This window comes from Pinus tabuliformis, chromosome J (assembly GCF_031772625.1).
Source record: "Pinus tabuliformis cultivar Carrire ecotype Pingquan chromosome J, CPIR1, whole genome shotgun sequence".
NCBI classification, from domain to species: Eukaryota; Viridiplantae; Streptophyta; class Pinopsida; order Pinales; family Pinaceae; genus Pinus; species Pinus tabuliformis.
In genome coordinates this window covers 1,370,062,291-1,370,079,389 of record NC_142295.1, presented here as the reverse complement: position 1 = coordinate 1,370,079,389, position 17,099 = coordinate 1,370,062,291, and the positions used below count along the sequence as shown (strand labels likewise).

Sequence of the window (17,099 nt, the reverse complement as noted above, 5' to 3'; positions counted from 1 at the left end):
TGCTTCTAGATGCCTGTCTAAAGTTATAAAAGTGAACTTTTGCCCTAGTGTTGATATGCAATTCATCATGAAGTTTGAGACATATGCAGTTCATGGTAATGTTAAATTCTTAAAGTAAAAGGATGAAAATGAAAAATAAAATTACTTAAATTTTTAACATTACCATGAAATGACTCGGGATGTTTGAGAGTGGTTTCACCCTCATTGGATTTCATATGGAGAAAGTAGAATTTTAGATCTCACTCAAAATCCAACAGACTTATCTGTTTTTCAAGATTTCAGGATTGAGTGGATTGCAATGTTTCCATTGGATTTTATCATGTACTAGGGTATAGAACTTGTATTTAATCAAGAGAACCAAGCCCTCTATGCAGGGGCAACTCTCAATAATCAAGAGCATGTAGGGTACTAGGGTATGAAACTTGTACTTAATCAAGAGCACTAAGGTCGTTCGACTATGTAGGAGGAGACTCCTAATCAAGCACAAGACAAGAAATTAGAAATTTCTCGTGGCTGATTTTGGATATTTCTATTTTCATTATGTGATCATTCATGAATAAATGTGATGTAAATTTAGAGACTTATAGTTTATGCATTGACAATTGACAATTTTATCATAATGTAATAAATTAGAATGTATCATATATGCTTTATGACTGCACATATTTCTTAAATGTCCTAATATATATATATATATATATATATATATATATTCGCATTTCCCCATTTCCAAAATTTGGGGGGGTCACGTTTCATACCCGTGCCCGTTTCGGAAACTCGTACTTGTTTTCCCGTTTCGTGCAACCTTGGCATGTAGTATTGCCAACATTTCTTTCTCGTAAATAGCTTTGTGTAAATACTTTCCTTCGATTAGACGACTTTCGAAAGCAATGGGTCTTTCTTCTTGCATTAAAACAGCACCAATTCCATTTTTTGAGACATCACATTCCATAATAAAGGTTTTTCTGAAGTCCGGCGTAGCTAAGACTGGTGCTTGGCACATTGCATCTTTAAGATGTTCAAAGGCCTTCGTTGCTTCTGGAGTCCGCGAAAATGCATCTTTCTTCAATAATGTTGTTAGAGGTGCTGCTATTTGCCCATAATTCTTAACAAACTTGTGATAATACCTTGTCAACCCGAAAAATCGTCGCAGATGCTTTATGGATGTGGGAATTTTCCATTCCTTAATAGCTTTAATTTTGTTAGGGTCTACCTTCACACCTTCATGAGATACAATATGACCCAGATATTCCACCTCTTGTACTCCAAAGAAACATTTGGAGCTTTTTGCATATAATTGTTTCTCCTCTAATAGTTTGAGCACCTTGTCAACATGTTGAACATGATCCTTCCAAGACTTGCTGTAGATTAGTATATCATCAAAAAATACTAACACAAATTTTCTAAGGAAGGGTTTGAAAATGGAATTCATCAAACCTTGAAATGTAGAAGGTACATTGGTAAGGCCAAAAGGCATGACCAAAAATTCATAATGATCCTTTTGAGTTATAAATGTTGTTTTTGGAATGTCTTCAGTCTTCATTTTGATTTGATGATAACCTAAACAAAGATCCAACTTGGTGAAGTAAATTGATCCATGCAATTCATCAAATAATTCATCAATGACAGGAATGGGAAATTTATCTTTAATAGTGAGCTTGTTGAGCTCCCTATAATACGAACACATGCGCCATGACCCATCCTTCTTGTGCACCAATACTACTGGAGCAGAAAAAGAACTTTGAGTAGGTTGAATTATACTAGCCTCTAGCATTTCTGCAACCATATGTTCAATTTCACTCTTTTGGGCATAGGGATATCTGTAAGGATTGATGTTTGGAGGAACACTTCCTGGAATCAAATGAATAGCATGATCATGATCACGAATAGGTGGGATGCCTTTGGGAGTCTCAAATACCTTGGAATGATTGTACAAGACTTTTTGGAGATATGGAGAAATAGATTATTTTGATGTGGGAACCTCTAGCAAACATAATTTTGCAATTACACCTCATTGTTATTTCTTTGGAAGCTTTGTCATTCCGTTAGAGCTGATTATCTTTCCCGATTTCCCTGTGATACCCCTTAATTCAACTTCCTTTCCTTCAGAAGAAAATTTCATGAGAAGTTCTTAAAAATTAAAATCCATTGTACCCAAGAATTGTAGCCATTGGACTCCTAGTACAACATCAGACCATTGGAATGGAAAGCATTGGGCTATTCAATACATATTCTCCCATGGATAGCTTGATATTATGGCACTTTCCCGAGCAATTTATGGTTCCTCCACTTGCAACCATCACTTGAGACTCTGGTGCTGGATATAGGAAGCAATTCAATTCTTTGGCTATCTTACAATGAATAAAATTATGAGTACTACCCGAATCAATCAACATTATTACCTTTTTCTTCTTGATATGTCCTCCTATCTTGATAGTTTGAGTGGTAATTCCGGCCAAAGCATTACAAGATATGGTGGGATCCATTTCTTCTTTCTCTAAGGTTTGCTCCTGGTGTATATCCTCTTCTTTAGACATTTTTTATTCCTTTTCTTCCTCCTCTTCACAATCTATGTAAAATAATTTCTTCTCGACACGCTTATGACCTTTAGTGTATTTGCTATCAAAACTGTAACAAATCCCTTTTGCTCTTTTTTCTTACAATTGTTGTGGTGTCAACCTTGTAGGTTGTGGAAGGCTAGGGGCAACAACACTTCCATCTTTATAGTTGTGAGTGGTAGGCTTCCTTGTTGCCATAATTTTGCTTTCCATTTTTCTTGCCAACCTGAATGCCTTCTCCAATGAATCGGGTTCCCAAAGGCAAACCTCATGTTGGATGTTATCCTTTAAAGTCCCTATGAACACATCAATCCTATTCTCCTCTGGAATATATTTTACCCTTATATTCAATTTTTGGAAGTCCTCAATGTGCTCCATCATTGAATCCTTTTGTTTCAGATTTATCAATTGGCTAAAAAAAGTATTGCTTTTTGTATCCTCATAATGCCCTACCATTTCTTCCGTAAAAATTGCCCAAGTGACAATTTGTTTACGAGAGCAAAGCCATCAATACCATACAAACTAATTTGGTTCCAAATATAGAGTTGCAATGCGTACCTTTTGTCTGTTTTGCACATTATGGAGGTCGAAATATTGCTCCATCTGTAGTATCCATGTTATGGGATCCTTGCCATCAAACTTCTTCATATCGATATTTGGAACATGGTGGGTCTTCAATCCACCGTTAGAGTCTATGAAATCATGATTAACATTTTTTTTGTTCTCCTCATGAGTTTCCTTTACTACCCTTTCGTCATTAGTAAGCATTTCTTGTAGCAAATTTGTCAAATCTGTGTTCAAATCTTCCATGTTGCCTTTAAGTTTTTATTCTATACCATTCATCTTAGCTTCCACGTTTGTCTTCAAATCTTCCATGTTGCCTTTAAGTTTTTCTTCTATACCATCTATCTTAGCTTCCATGTCTTTCTTTAAACCAATCCATCTTAGCTTCCATGCCATCCATCTTATCTTCCACGCCTTTTTTTAAACTATCCATCTTAGTTTCTGTTACTTTTTGTGAGAGTGAATTTTATTGCACTTGGTCTCGTAATTTTGATATATCATGTTGCATTTCTTCCTCTTCTTCATGAGTCATGCTAGAGCTTTTAGGTTGCTTATTAGGTGTTTCCATTTTCTTTCTTCGGGGCATCAATTAATGATAGTAATGCTTCACTATGCCCTTTATATTCCTTCAAACTAATTTTTCAAAACAAACTTATCCAAAATTTTAAAAAAACTACACACATTTTTCACTTTGTAGGAGCTCGATATTGAATCTATTGTATCTCTGTAATCTTAGATCTCCAAGGTCTAAAATTGCGTTCTGTTGTAACCCTCTGAGTCCTCTTTCCAACCCCGCAAGTCTGATCAAGATTGGATTCTCCAAGGAAGAGTTATGCCAAATCTCCCACGATGACCTGATTATAAATTGGCTCAGTAGAGCGAACTTGTACGAAGTGCCACGTGTCACGGTTTCGGCCTTAAGACCTAAAACCGATACACAGAAAACTACAGGCATCCTCTTTCTGTAACTTTTTACGAAATTTCAATCTGATGCTCAGAGAGAAAGTTATGACGATTTTGCCTAGGTCACCTATTTGAGATATATTTCGGGAGCCTGCACAAACCCTAACTTCCTTGGATCCTATGTCCGAAAATATAGAAAGAAAAGATCTGAAATTCGGACCCGAGGTTCATCAAGATTTCGACTCAAATGGGTTTTACTTTCCGCTTCTTAAACGTCGTAGAAAAAAAGTTATAGCGAAAATGCCACGATGACCTGTTTGGAGCAGCGAAACCCTAGAATCCAAAGCTCTGATACCAAATGTTATTTAACCAGCTCACAAAAATAGAAGAAAAGATAGATCAACAACTTCAAAATCAACGTCTTCGAGGGGGCAACCTCCTTTACATTACACAAATGAACAATTCGTGGATGATACAAATGACAAAACCCCCTTTTTATATATAGGAGTCTAAGGGGTCACAATATAATAAAAGTTGACATAACAATAATAATATAAGGGCACAACAATAACAATAAGGGCTACAATGACAATAGTAATGGGGGAATCACTAGTATTATAGGGACCTAACATCGACAATGTTCAGCATATGAGCAGAGACAATTAAGAGATAAGCATAAATAAGTAAGAGATGATCAATGATGATACGAGATGATGAGATACTTGAGATTGGATATGATGACAGGATGCCATGTTGATCAATGATCAAATATTGGCAGGTGGAATTCTCCCTAATTGAGAGGGAGTGTTAAAAATATGCAACTACGGTTAAATTCCATTTTAGACGGCTCACCTAATGAAGATAATAATTGCATTGAATTTCTCTTTTCGAGAGAACCAAAATTGACCTAAAGATCACTCAAATCGTATAAGGGAACATGTATTTATGAATAATATCCCACATGCGCATATTTGATAAGGTCGGCCCTAAAGCAAAGTGGACCCTCTTGGAAGGCTATAAATACAAGTGGCCTCTATCTCATTTGGACACAATCATGAGACACTCTTCTATCTTGGCTTTTGGCTTGCACAGGTCTGAAGCTCGTCCGCAAAGGAATAGGTTTGCTCTGAGTTGAAATTGCAGGGTCTAAAGCTTGCATTTCAGATCTAAGGTTTTGGGCCACAGTCGCAAGCACGGCACAAAAGGATATCGACCACAGCCGCTCTCACATAAGCTGATGCGTATGATTGGAGCCTTCCAGTCGTACGGACAACTCACTGTGCATGCGACCGAGAGTAAGGGTTTTCACAAACACAGTCGCTCGCTCACCATAGACCAGATCCGGCCCTAGTCGCTCGCTCGCCAGGCTTAAGGGTACGATTAGGATGCTATAGTCGCTCGCATAACATCTTGAAGGGTGCGGTCGAAGCTCAGAGACGGATCTAGGTAGATCCGACCATAGTCGCTCGCTTGCAATGCTTCAGAGAGCGACCATGCAGCTATAGTCGCTCGGATGACTCCTCCATGTGAACGGGAACTAAAAGATGAAATCTCAGTTGTCCGAAGATTTTGCTGAGTGACTGCAAGGTTCGTGTTGATTTGGGTTAGCATCGGATGTGCTCTGGCCATGAAAATTGGTGGAGAGGCTAAAGCACATGGGATCTCCAAGACCCAAAAATGGTTTGGGGAAATTCCACCCAATTAGAGAGATATTAAAATAATTAATATTTTTAATGGGTTCCTAAGTCTAAACTTAGGAAAATAAAAATATTAATGGGTATTAATATAAAATTGGGTGAGAAGGTTCTAAATGACATGGATCAAGCCAAATCTAATCTTAGTCGTTGATTAGAGATTTAATCTCGGTCGTTGAAGACTCAACAGAAAAAGTATAAGAGGAGGCTTGAGGGTTAGTTGGAGATACACCAACACTGATCAGTCAGTTTGATTTTCTAGAGCGGGGTTTGCTAAGAGAAATCAACCAGTGATCAGAGTTGCAACAAAGGGCAGTGAGTGCATAGTAGAGAGGTAGAGATAGTGTCGGAAGACCAGTGCAGAGGCAGAGAGGCAGACACAGAGCCGGCAGAAGATACGCAGAGGGCCATAGTGACTGCGCAGAGAGCCTGAGGGCCTGTGTGAGTGACGCAGGGGCTGCAGAAGTGACACAGAGGGCCAGAGAGCCTGCGCAAAGCATCAGAGGGCTGACGTGGAGGGTTTTAGGCTGACGCAGTGCCTCAAAGAGGTGTTGGAGAAGTTTTCGTGGAGCAGACTTGCCAAATATCTACTTCCGAAGAGAGGTATTACTACCAGATTGATTTCTCTGTCAAGTGAGCCAGTTTGGCACCCAGTTGTACTCAAGAAAATTTGCTTAATAATAAAATCCGCAGAATTATTGCACCAGTTTTCCCAAGTTGGGTTTTTCCGGGGACAATTGTCCTAAAATAACAGTGGCCCTTGTGTGTTTGTCAATTTATTTCAGTTGATGAACTGTAGATGGTTGAGACTGCATTGTGTTTGTTTCAGTATTTATATGGTTAAATAACTTGTTCAGTAATTAAACAAGTAGGTGAAATAAACCAGATAGTGCAAGAAAATTTCTAACGGGTTATACTTAGAAATTTCAACATGGTATCAGAGCATTGCAGATCACAGGAAAGCTGAAGGCACCAGCTGAATCAGAGAATATGCAGCAGAAACAGTTGTCCCTAGAGACAAAAGTTGTTCCTAAGCATAAAGAAGCAGAGAAGGAGTGACGCAGAAGGGCCTGCATCATCATTTCAAGCTAGAGAGAGGTCAGCACAAAGGCAGAGGAAGGCAAAAGAGGCTCACGAAGAGCCACGTCATCCTACTCAGCTAGGTAGGAGTGACACAGTTGGCCAGAAGAGCAATTCAGCCTTGCTGGGATTGCGCAGAGCCAAGAGGCTCAGTTTCTTCAGTTGCTAGGGCATAGGGAGTTGTGGGCAGATTGTGGAGTGTGAAGCTAGTGGGGTGATGTTGCTGTCGAGATAGAACAGTGCCTAACGGGACAGAACCAAGGTAAAGGGAGTCGCTACCTAGGCGGATTTCTAGCCAAGAAATCCAGATCAGTGTTGCAGGAGCAAAGGAGATCGGACAAGTGCAAATCCATTGTTGGCAGAAGAATTTCCAGGAAGGAAATCGAGGCTCAGAGGGAGTCTAGGAGAGGATTTCCAGGAGGGAAATCGAGACTTAGAAGGAGTCAAGAAGAGAACTTCCAGGAGGGAAGTAGACACTCAGAGGAAGTCGAAAAGAAGAGCAGATATGGCAATGAACGCACTGAGGGATCAGGACAAGCTAGACAGGGCGTCCAACTTTGTCATCTGGAAGGCCATGATCATGTCTGTTCTGGATAGACATCGCATCAAGGCCTTCGCCTTGAGAACCATGGCTATCCCAATCGACCCAAATGATAACGAAAAGTATGAGGATGCGATGGCCAAGGAAAAGTGCATAATCCTTGATGGGGTCAAGGATAATGTAGTCCAACATATTGCTGAGAAGAATATGGAAAAGGAGATGTGGGACACCTTGACGACATTGTATCAAGGCACTTCCGTGCAGAACAAGATGCTACTGGAGAATCAACTGTGGTCGTATCAGATGCAGAAGGGGGAGCAGATAGATCACTTCCTTAGCAGGTTGCAGGAGATTCGGGACCAACTTACTTCCATAGGGGCCACGCCGGATCAGGAGTTAATGGTGAGGACCGCCCTAAACGCAGTCTCCGAGGAGTGGGAGACATTTGTCCAAAGCATTTTGGGCAGAGCGAATCTTCCAGATTGGGAAGAATTATGGGCAGCTCTTCGCCAAGAAGAGATCAGACGGCTGACCAAGGCGGGAAGTAGCAACAAAGGAGCCTGAGTCAAGAAAGAGGAGGAAGAGGATGCAGCTCTGGCATCTCGGGGAAGCAAGGGAAGAGGAAGAAGAAGGACATCTCCAAGATAAAGTGCTTCCACTGTGGGGAGCTAAGCCATTATGCAACCTAGTGTCCCAGGAAGAAGAATAAGGGAGAGGCTTATGACTACAAGGCAGCGCTGGCTAAGGCGGCGAAGGAAGTGGAGGATGATGACAATTGTGCCATGAGTGCTCATGTACCTCTAGAAAAGAGGTGGGGTGACATCAAGTTGTAGTCAAGAGGACTACAGGAGATGTGGGGCAGGATCCTTGAGGTACCCAAACTCTTAGATCATATCTAGCTACGAGAGCCCCGAGAGACAGTAGAAGGATGACGGATGTCGGTAGAAGCAAGATGCGCATGGAGCGGCAGAACAGTGCTAGAGTGCAATAGTCCCTAGCAGCGCAGAGAGGGTTGCGGCACTGCGAGAGGCACATAGGAGGTTGCAGCAGTGTAGGAAGGCACAAAGGTGTTTGCAGCAGTGCGAGAGGCACAGAGTTGTCACAACAGCGTAGGGGCAGTAGAGGGAGCACGGAATAGCAACAGAGAGAGCTTCAGCATCAGGAGGGCTTCTAGCCTGACAAGGATGTCAATAGTTGGGTAGATTAGTTACCATCATCTCAGTAACTGAGTTGCAGTGCAGCAGTAGCAGTGGTAGTGCTATGGGCAGCACAATGCAACATGATGAGAGAGGGCTGCAGTGCAAATGCAGCGTTGGGAGAAAGGAACAGCAGCAGCACGGATGCAGAGGAAGCTACAGCACAAATGTAGCAGTGGCAGTGATAGATCCATGGGCAGCATTACAGGAGGCAGCAGTGCAGTGGATGTTGGGCAGCAAGGCCAAACATCAGCAGAGGTACCGATGTCGGATGATCAGGGTGATGTTCAGTGGTGGAGCATTACCAGAGCACATTCCTCGCTAAGAGGGAGTGTTGATTTGGGGTGGCATCGGATGTGCTCTAGCCATGAAAATTGGTGGAGAGGCTAAAGCACATGAGATCTCCAAGACCCAGAAATCGTTTGGGGAAATTCCACCCGTTAGAGAGATATTAAAATAATTAATATTTTTAATGGATTCCTAAGTCTAAACTTAGGAAAATAAATTATTAATGGGTATTAATATAAAAGCGGGTGAGAAGGTTCTAAATGACATGGATCAAACCAAATATAATCTTAGCCGTTGAATAGAGATTTAATCTTGGTTGTTGAAGACTCAATAGAAAATGTATAAGAGGAGGCTTGAGGGTCAGTTGGAGATACACCAAGATTGATCAGTCAGTTCGATTTTCTAGAGCGGGGTTTGCTAAGAGTAATCGAACCAGTGATCAGAGTTGCAGCGAGGGGCAGTGAGTGCATAGCAAAGAGGCAAAGATAGTGCTGGAAGACCAACGCAGAGGCAGCGAGGCAGACGTAGAGCCAGCAAAAGCTATGCAGAGGACCAAAGTGACTGTGCAGAGGGCCAGAGAGCCTTCGTGAGTGACGCAGAGGTTGTAGAAGTGATGCAGAGGGCCAGAGAGCCTGCGCAAAGCATCAGAGGGCTGACGCAGTGCCTAAGAGAGATGTTGGAGAAGTTTTTGTGGAGCAAACTTGCCGAATATCTACTTCCGAAGAGAGGTATTCCTACCAGATTGATTTCTCTATCGGGTGAACTAGTTTGGCACCCAGTTATACTCAAGAAAAGTTTCTTAATAATAAAACCCTCAAAACTATTGCACCAGTTTTCCCAAGTTGGGTTTTTCCGGGGACAATTGTCAAAAAATAACAGTGTCCCTTGTGTGTTTGTCTATCTCTTTCAGTTGATGATCTGTAGATGGTTGAGAATGCATTGTGTTTATTTCAGTATTTATATGGTTAAATAACTTGTTCAGTAATTAAACAAGTAGGTGAAATAAACCAGATAGTGCAAGAAAATTTCTAACAGCTTAGACTTCGAAATTTCAACAGTTCGGTGGTTGACTCCAGTCAGTGACAGTGCAGTACAGACTTCAGAATCAGTGTTTTGAGTATAAGCTTTGTTGGGTTTATTCCAAGGATGTTGTAGTTATTTTTGCTAGTTAGTTACATAGATGAAGATATGGATCATTGTACTCTCTTTTGCTGAATCATTTGATAACAATCTAGAAGAAGAAGAATTTGCAAGGGTTTTCCCCATAATGGGTTTTGCCCAGGTCTCCGACCAATCCTGGTGTCTCTATGTGTGCATGTTTTTCTTCTATTGTTCCTTTATGTTCCGCTGCATTGATGATGATGATATTGTTCTTTCTACATAGTTGCATATGTTGCTCAATAACAATGTATATCTGAATAATGTTATGATGTTATGGGGTCAGCTTAATTTTTTAATGAAGAAATATAATTATCAAAGCAAAGAACAATATAGCCCTATGGAAAATTAACAGATCTTATCTAGCATAGTTCATATCTATTATTCGCATGCCTTTGTAGGCTTTTATAGTAGTGGCCTTTACCCTCCCACTTTGTATCCCACGCTGTTGCACTTAGCATTCCCTTAATAATAAAATTTGTGATCAGTAGATGTTGACCACTGGAGTGGCACCTGATGATTATGTGAAGATTCCATGCCCAAGGATGATCCAGAGGACACTTGTACCATCAGATATCATCAGTTAACAGAGTTTTTTAACTCTACTTCTATCTTCTCATCATATTTCTTGTACCCAGATTCCACACCCTACAGGGAATTGTAATAAGTGATACTAGTAATGATGAGTTTTGAATTTGTAACAGGCCTAGGATGTTGGGACTCGATCAGCAAACGAGTACACCTTGGAGTGTTTTTTTTTATCCGGTTAATTATCCCTTCTTTTTCAGAGGCGGATAATTTTCTGGATTTTTTCACTCATGTTTTACCCCAAAGCCGGGGTGACGGTTTGAATATTGAGCCCCTGACACATCTTGGTGTCTAGAGTCGATGTATATTACCATACTAGATCACACAAAATGTTTCGTGGAATTTGGCTAGATCTAAGTAGGATTTTTTAATAATTAAAAATTTCCCGCAAAACGGGATTTTCTAATTATTTTCTATGTAATGGTGTAAATAAGTGGCCTTAGGAAATGTCTAGGGTGTATGACTACTCGAAATTCATCCTCAGAGGCCCAGCATTATCCTAAGACCCACTTTGGGGGTCAAAAAATGACTTAGAGCCCCTCAAAAGCTGATTTTTCAAATGAGAGTGGCAAAAATGAGGGAAAAAATCAAAAAATTGAATAATTGGAAAAATTTAGAAATTTTTCCATAGTCAAAATAAATCAAATTTTGACAAAAGGAATATCAAAGGTGATGTAGTAGCAATGTCGGGCCCACCACATGGAAGAAAGTCAGTCAAAGTTCCAAGTGGCAAGTCAAATGGTCCAACGTTAAGTTAAAGAGGCAATGGTGAAATATTACATATGGCTAAAGTTCAAATAATTTTATTTATTTCAATATGTTGTTGCAAATTAAAGTTTGTGGGGGGGAAATAGTGACATGGCCGCCACATTAGAAAGACAAAGTCAACAGCCAGTCAAAAGAGTTCCGAATTATCCACTCAGCAGGTGTAAAATTCAGTTTAAGAGAATTCGTAAAGGTAAAAGAAATCGTTCACGGATTTGGAAAAGTTTGAATGGGGACAGAACTGCCACATGGGACAGACTTTGTCTCCCACTTGTCCCCCACTAAAACTCATGGAGCAGTGAAGTTTATACGCAGCAGTTTGTGCATATTTTAAGCTCACGGATTTGGAAAAGTTTGAGTGGGGACAGAACTGCCACATGGGACAGTTCTTGTCCCCCACTTACTCTCACTTGTCTCCCACTCACATACATATCAGCCAATGGGATCAGCGCAGGGATATGTTACTGCCAGCCAAAAAGGATGATACGCAGCAGTCTACTCCAGCCTATAGGCAGCCAGATTTAACACGTGTTTATCACCGTTTCATATGTTTGGGTTAACAACTAGTTGAGTGGGATATTTTTCCTACTTACTCCCACTAAGTTTCACAATTGTCTAATCAAAGTAATGCGTATATCAGTTAAGGGGATACGCTGGCAGCTAAAAGAAATTTTTGATGAAAATCTACAGCAGTTCATTGGCAGCCTACAGCCAGTAACTCAGCCACTTGGAATTTGACTTGCTAGCATTGGGATCTTCACCCTTCCACTTGTCACTTGTATTCACATTGGGATTGGTTCCCATTTGCCTATTTAAATGAGCTTTGGCTCTCATCTTGGCATCATAGAATGAGCTGTTGGGCTTGCGGAGACTCTGATGGATTTTGTACTCATCTTTCATATAAATAAATAAAAGTCTTTGGAGTTACTAGCTTCTCTTGTGGTGCATTCTTTGGTTGATGAGGTATACTTGTGTCATTTGATGTTATTATTCATTTGATTTTACATTGCTATCTAATTGTTTTTTTTGCGCATTTGCCTGAAGGCATTATTGTCTAGGGAGGAGAGATTTGCAGTTGTCTCAAATCTCCAACTTGGTCTCTATATGCCAAGTCTCTTTTGCACTAACAATTGGTTTGCAGGCATTTTTGTGTTCAAAGGATATGTTGCCAACTCTATTGGAGTGTGAGGACTTTTTCGGTTGGAATAGTCACCTCCAAGGATATCAAAGATCCCACAAGTTGTTCAAGCCAACAATCTCATAAGACATCAAGAGATTTATTTAAGAGGGAGTTTCCTGAGCCCTTTGCTTCTTTTCTATCTTGAAAAATTATTGGTTATTTTCTTCTTTCATGTGTGTGCATATTGGTTTTATCTAGCATTTGAGGCCCTATTTCTTTTGCATGCTAACTCTTTTGTTTGCTTTCCTACAGGTGTTCTTGGAGGCAATTCAAGTTTGAAGAAGAAAGCTAAAGCATAAGCTAATTAACCCTTTTCCATTTGGAAACCCAAGTCCAAAGTTATTTGGGCTTTCATTTGAAAGCATTTGACTTCATTCTAAGCAAAAAAAACAATTTCATTTCTTAAAGAGCAATACTTTGAAGGCACTGGTTGTTTACGTATTTCATGTTTATCTTATGTGTTTATGGTTATTGCTCATATCAAGTTTGCTTATAAATCTTAAATAAATAATCTATTTAACTCTAACAATTCTCCTAGAGACTCACATTTTTTTTTAACTTAACTCTTCATTAGGGACCACCCCCCTTAGCTAACCTAGGAGATAGCTCAAACGGAGAGAGTTGGGATTAGTGTGACAGCCCCTTCTCTGAGTTCCCTAACACCAATCACACCTTGTGGGGTTGATGGCTTTTCTCACTGACTTGTAGGTAGGTGTAGGCGGCAGGGTCAACAAGTAGACATTATTAAAATTATATTATCTTATCTCTCTTACTTTGGTCTGTACAATTGAATATCTGCATTTTCTGTATACTTCCATGGTAATCAAGTTTATGAGGATTATAGTGGCAATAAAAGAAAATAAACAGCTTTCTCATTTAATGAGGGGCCTTTGCTTGGATGCACAGTAGTCAAGAGGCAATAACAGATTTCATAAAGAAAATTTATTGAATGCTTCATAAATGTCTTGAATAATAAGTACAAGTGAGCTCAGTGATACATATAAACAGGTACAAGCTAGTTTGTTTGTCAAAACAAAAAATATTAAATAATAAAATGCCTACCTGGAATTGGTGCACTGGAAGAGCATCATAAAACTCATGGGCAATAATGATGGTTGGCACTGCCAAGAGAAACAAGAAAGTGAATTAAAATTGTCTGAGGCAGAAAGTAAGCAAGAATAACGTGAATGACAAATGAGTGAAAAATGTAACAAATCAGGCCAGATACCTGTACATATTTGAGACTACAATAAGAAAGAAAAATCCACAAAGAATAATCAATATTGTATTGTGTTTCAGTCTTTCAGCAATAAATGAATACAAAAACTACAGTAGAAAACTTGATCTCCGTTACTTCTAAATACCAAATTTCTGTCAAAAAAAATTGAACAACTAAGATCGAAAAATAAAGAGATACTACGATAGGATTAAGAAGGATAGTGCATCAGTTAACCGTAAATGTGTCACAGAAACTTTTAATATAAGTGAAGACATGCTGAGTTTGTCAGTAGCATGAAAAGCCCAGTTTATCCTCTTGGTGTTCTGCATTTGAAACAATTTTTTAAGACCCTCATTAACAACCAAATGTGTGTCTATTCGTGTTTCAATCATGGTGAAATCCATGCAATTTGACCTCAGTGTGCCCTCATAGCATATGATACACAACCTCTCTTCCTGTCAAGCAAGCATCCTGCTATCTTAGCATGTGTCAATGAGAAAGACACACCTAATACAGAACTCAAACTCTGCTGTAGAATCAATCTTGTTGAGTAAATGCATAATATTCCCTCATGTGCATAGTCATTCTCCTTCATGTGCACAATATGTGATATCATGGGAAAATACCACAGGTTCATAAATCACCATTGGTAAATTCCACTTTTATCTTAGGTAAATTCTTATTTTCTAGGTATAAATGTGCTTTTGAGGAGGGCTTAGACCCTACTTTATAGCAGTGAAAGCACATGAGCTACTTGAGTGAACTTGACTAGTAAAATCCAAGTTAACACCCTCATGAAAGCACACTTCAATTGGCTAAATTAGGTCAAGCAAATTTTGCATGTAGGTAAACCTACCATAGTTGCATGGGTAATTCTTGTTGAGAAATCAAAAGGCTTGTAGATTAGGGTAGATTTCTTTTACTTGATAATTACTTGTGAATGTTGTTGGCTTCTTATTAAATTTTATGTTTTCTTCTTCATCAAGCAATTACCAAAATACAAAACATGAAGATCACAAGAAACAAAGAACACAAGAAATTAGGCTCCAAGCTAGGGCAAAACCCCACAAAGGAGAAAACCCAAACAAATTCTCTTCTTATAGAATCAGATCAAAGTGAGATATCCAATACCCAAGACCAAGACCAAGACTGCCACATAGACACAAGTCAGCCCTCCTTCATTCCATGTCTATCAAACCATAGTCAACACAACTCAAAGCTGGTCAAATCTAAGAAATCTGATCATCCCCTGAAATTTCGGGCCTGCAATACCACAGAAGTTGCCTCAGAAACTTGCACGTGTGAACAGAAACTAGGGCAGAAAACAGAAATTTCTTTCTCCTTATACTTCTTTTCTCTCTCTCCTTTGAATTTTTTGCTGAAATTCCTTCTTTCTTGGCACAGAAATCAAAGTGGAGAGTGAGTGCTCCAATGAGGTCGAACTGCTCTATATATATACACATCCAAGAGATCGAATAGCTACCTATTCTAGGGCAACTTGTCCAAGAGGGCCGATTTGGTCGTGTGGGTAACAAAAAGACTCTTTTGGCTCAAGATATTTTTTTTCTTTTTCTTATAAATAGTCCAAATGGTACTTTGACACATGACAAATTTTATTTCTGACTCAATAAACCCTAGAAGCATGAAGAACATGCTTTGCTTAAAAAATAATAATAATAATAATAATACAAGTTATTTTTCTTCTTTTTCTTTTTACATGAAATATATATTGATACAAGTAAAATGATAATTATGAAACCCAAACCTAGTTTCATTTTTCAACAATTCTTATATATTTCATTGTATTGTAAGGAAACTCAATTGATTAATTTCTCTTCTACATGTTAATGAGAATTGATTTGCTCTATTATTATTTTTTATCTTCCTCTTAAATGCTATTGTATTATTTTTCTATTAGATTCTAGATCTTCCAGCTGTGCAGCAATTTCCACATGGTATCAAAGCAGGTTTGAACCCGAGGAGTATACAGTTTTTACAGGTGGAAACACATAAAAAGAGCACAGCAGATAAAATGGATCAGCCCCAACAAATAATTCTTACTCCATTCAACTACCATAAATGAAGAGGCAAGTAGTTATTCTCTAGCGTAGTAAAGGCTTGTATAGGCTTATGATGGAAACAGAGACTGAACTCAATTCTGCGGTGGAGAAAGCAAAATGGTTTAATAGAAGGGATGAAGCCTTTGGGTCATTATACCTCTCAATTTTTCCTGATCTTCTATTCCACATCAACTCTGCCACTACTCCAAAAGAAGTTTGGACCAAATTGGAAGTACTTTTCAGGAAGCAAGATGTGCTCTGAGGTCATCAATTAGAGAAAGAGCTCATTGCTTTGTGCCCAAGTAACTTCAACACTATTCACTATTCAGGAGTTCTTCACAAAATTTAAATCATTAGTTTTGCAGCTCAAGCTATGTGGTATAGAAAAGAAAGAATAGCAGCTCAATCTTTTCATTCTATCAAAACTGGGTCCTGAATACTCGGTGTTTGTCTCTACTTTTCATGCCACAAAACTAGCAATGGGAGCTGCTTCGACCATGCCTCCCATGGATGCTTTTGTTGAGTCACTCACTTGTGAGGAAGATAAACTTGTTCAAATGGGTGCCCTCAAGTCCTCAAAGGCACATGCACTTACAGGTAATCAACAAATCCAAACAAACATTCAAAGGTAAGAAAGACCCAGATCTGAAAAAGGATAGAAATCCCAAATCTACTAAGGAGATCTCCAACACAAAGAGGGGGAAATCAAAGAAGGAGAAGGTGAAGTACGATTACTGCAATAGAGGCTTACATTGATAACATGCATGCATAAAGAGAACAATTGATCAAACGGGACATTCTCTTCAGCAAAACAATCTTGGCGGGCATATACAGAAAATGCTAAAAGAAGGATGGTGTGAAATGTCCCCTGATGATAAAGAAAATGGATGAGATGTGTTAATTTTTCAATATTCTACGTTGTAACAATCACTTTAACAATTTCTTCTTTCAGTAGCAATCACTTTTTCCAATTCAATTTCAATCACCCAAAAACAGTAAATAATTGTAGATTAAACAGTAAACAATATGCACAATAGAAGACAGCCAAGATCAATGAGACAGAGATTTAGGTCAAAGGCCATGGAAAAACCCCGCAAGGGAGAAAACCAGTCAATAGCAGTCAACACAGCCCTAACCAGTCAAAGTCAACAGTCCAAAGTGCTCAAAAATTTTGGTCAAGGCAGCAATAAATTCGGACTCTTCTGCTCAAGTCAAACCCAGTCAAAAAAGTCCATGAATTCTGCTCACAAATCGGTCAAAGTCAACAGTTGACTTGCGGAAACCCTAGCTTCAGACCTACAGTCA

General features: G+C 39.3%; 1 protein-coding gene across 2 annotated transcripts in view; it reads right to left on the bottom strand.

Annotated features, from left to right (window-relative positions):
• LOC149232466 (NADH dehydrogenase ubiquinone complex I, assembly factor-like protein (DUF185)) overlaps nt 1-17,099 on the bottom strand; it is a 272,389-nt gene that overhangs the window by 130,672 nt on the left and 124,618 nt on the right. For both annotated transcript variants that reach the window (XM_089379418.1, XM_089379417.1), the window contains exon 6: nt 13,578-13,636. In XM_089379418.1, coding sequence (XP_089235544.1) covers nt 13,578-13,636 — 59 coding nt within the window. The remainder of the gene's footprint in view (nt 1-13,577; nt 13,637-17,099) is intronic.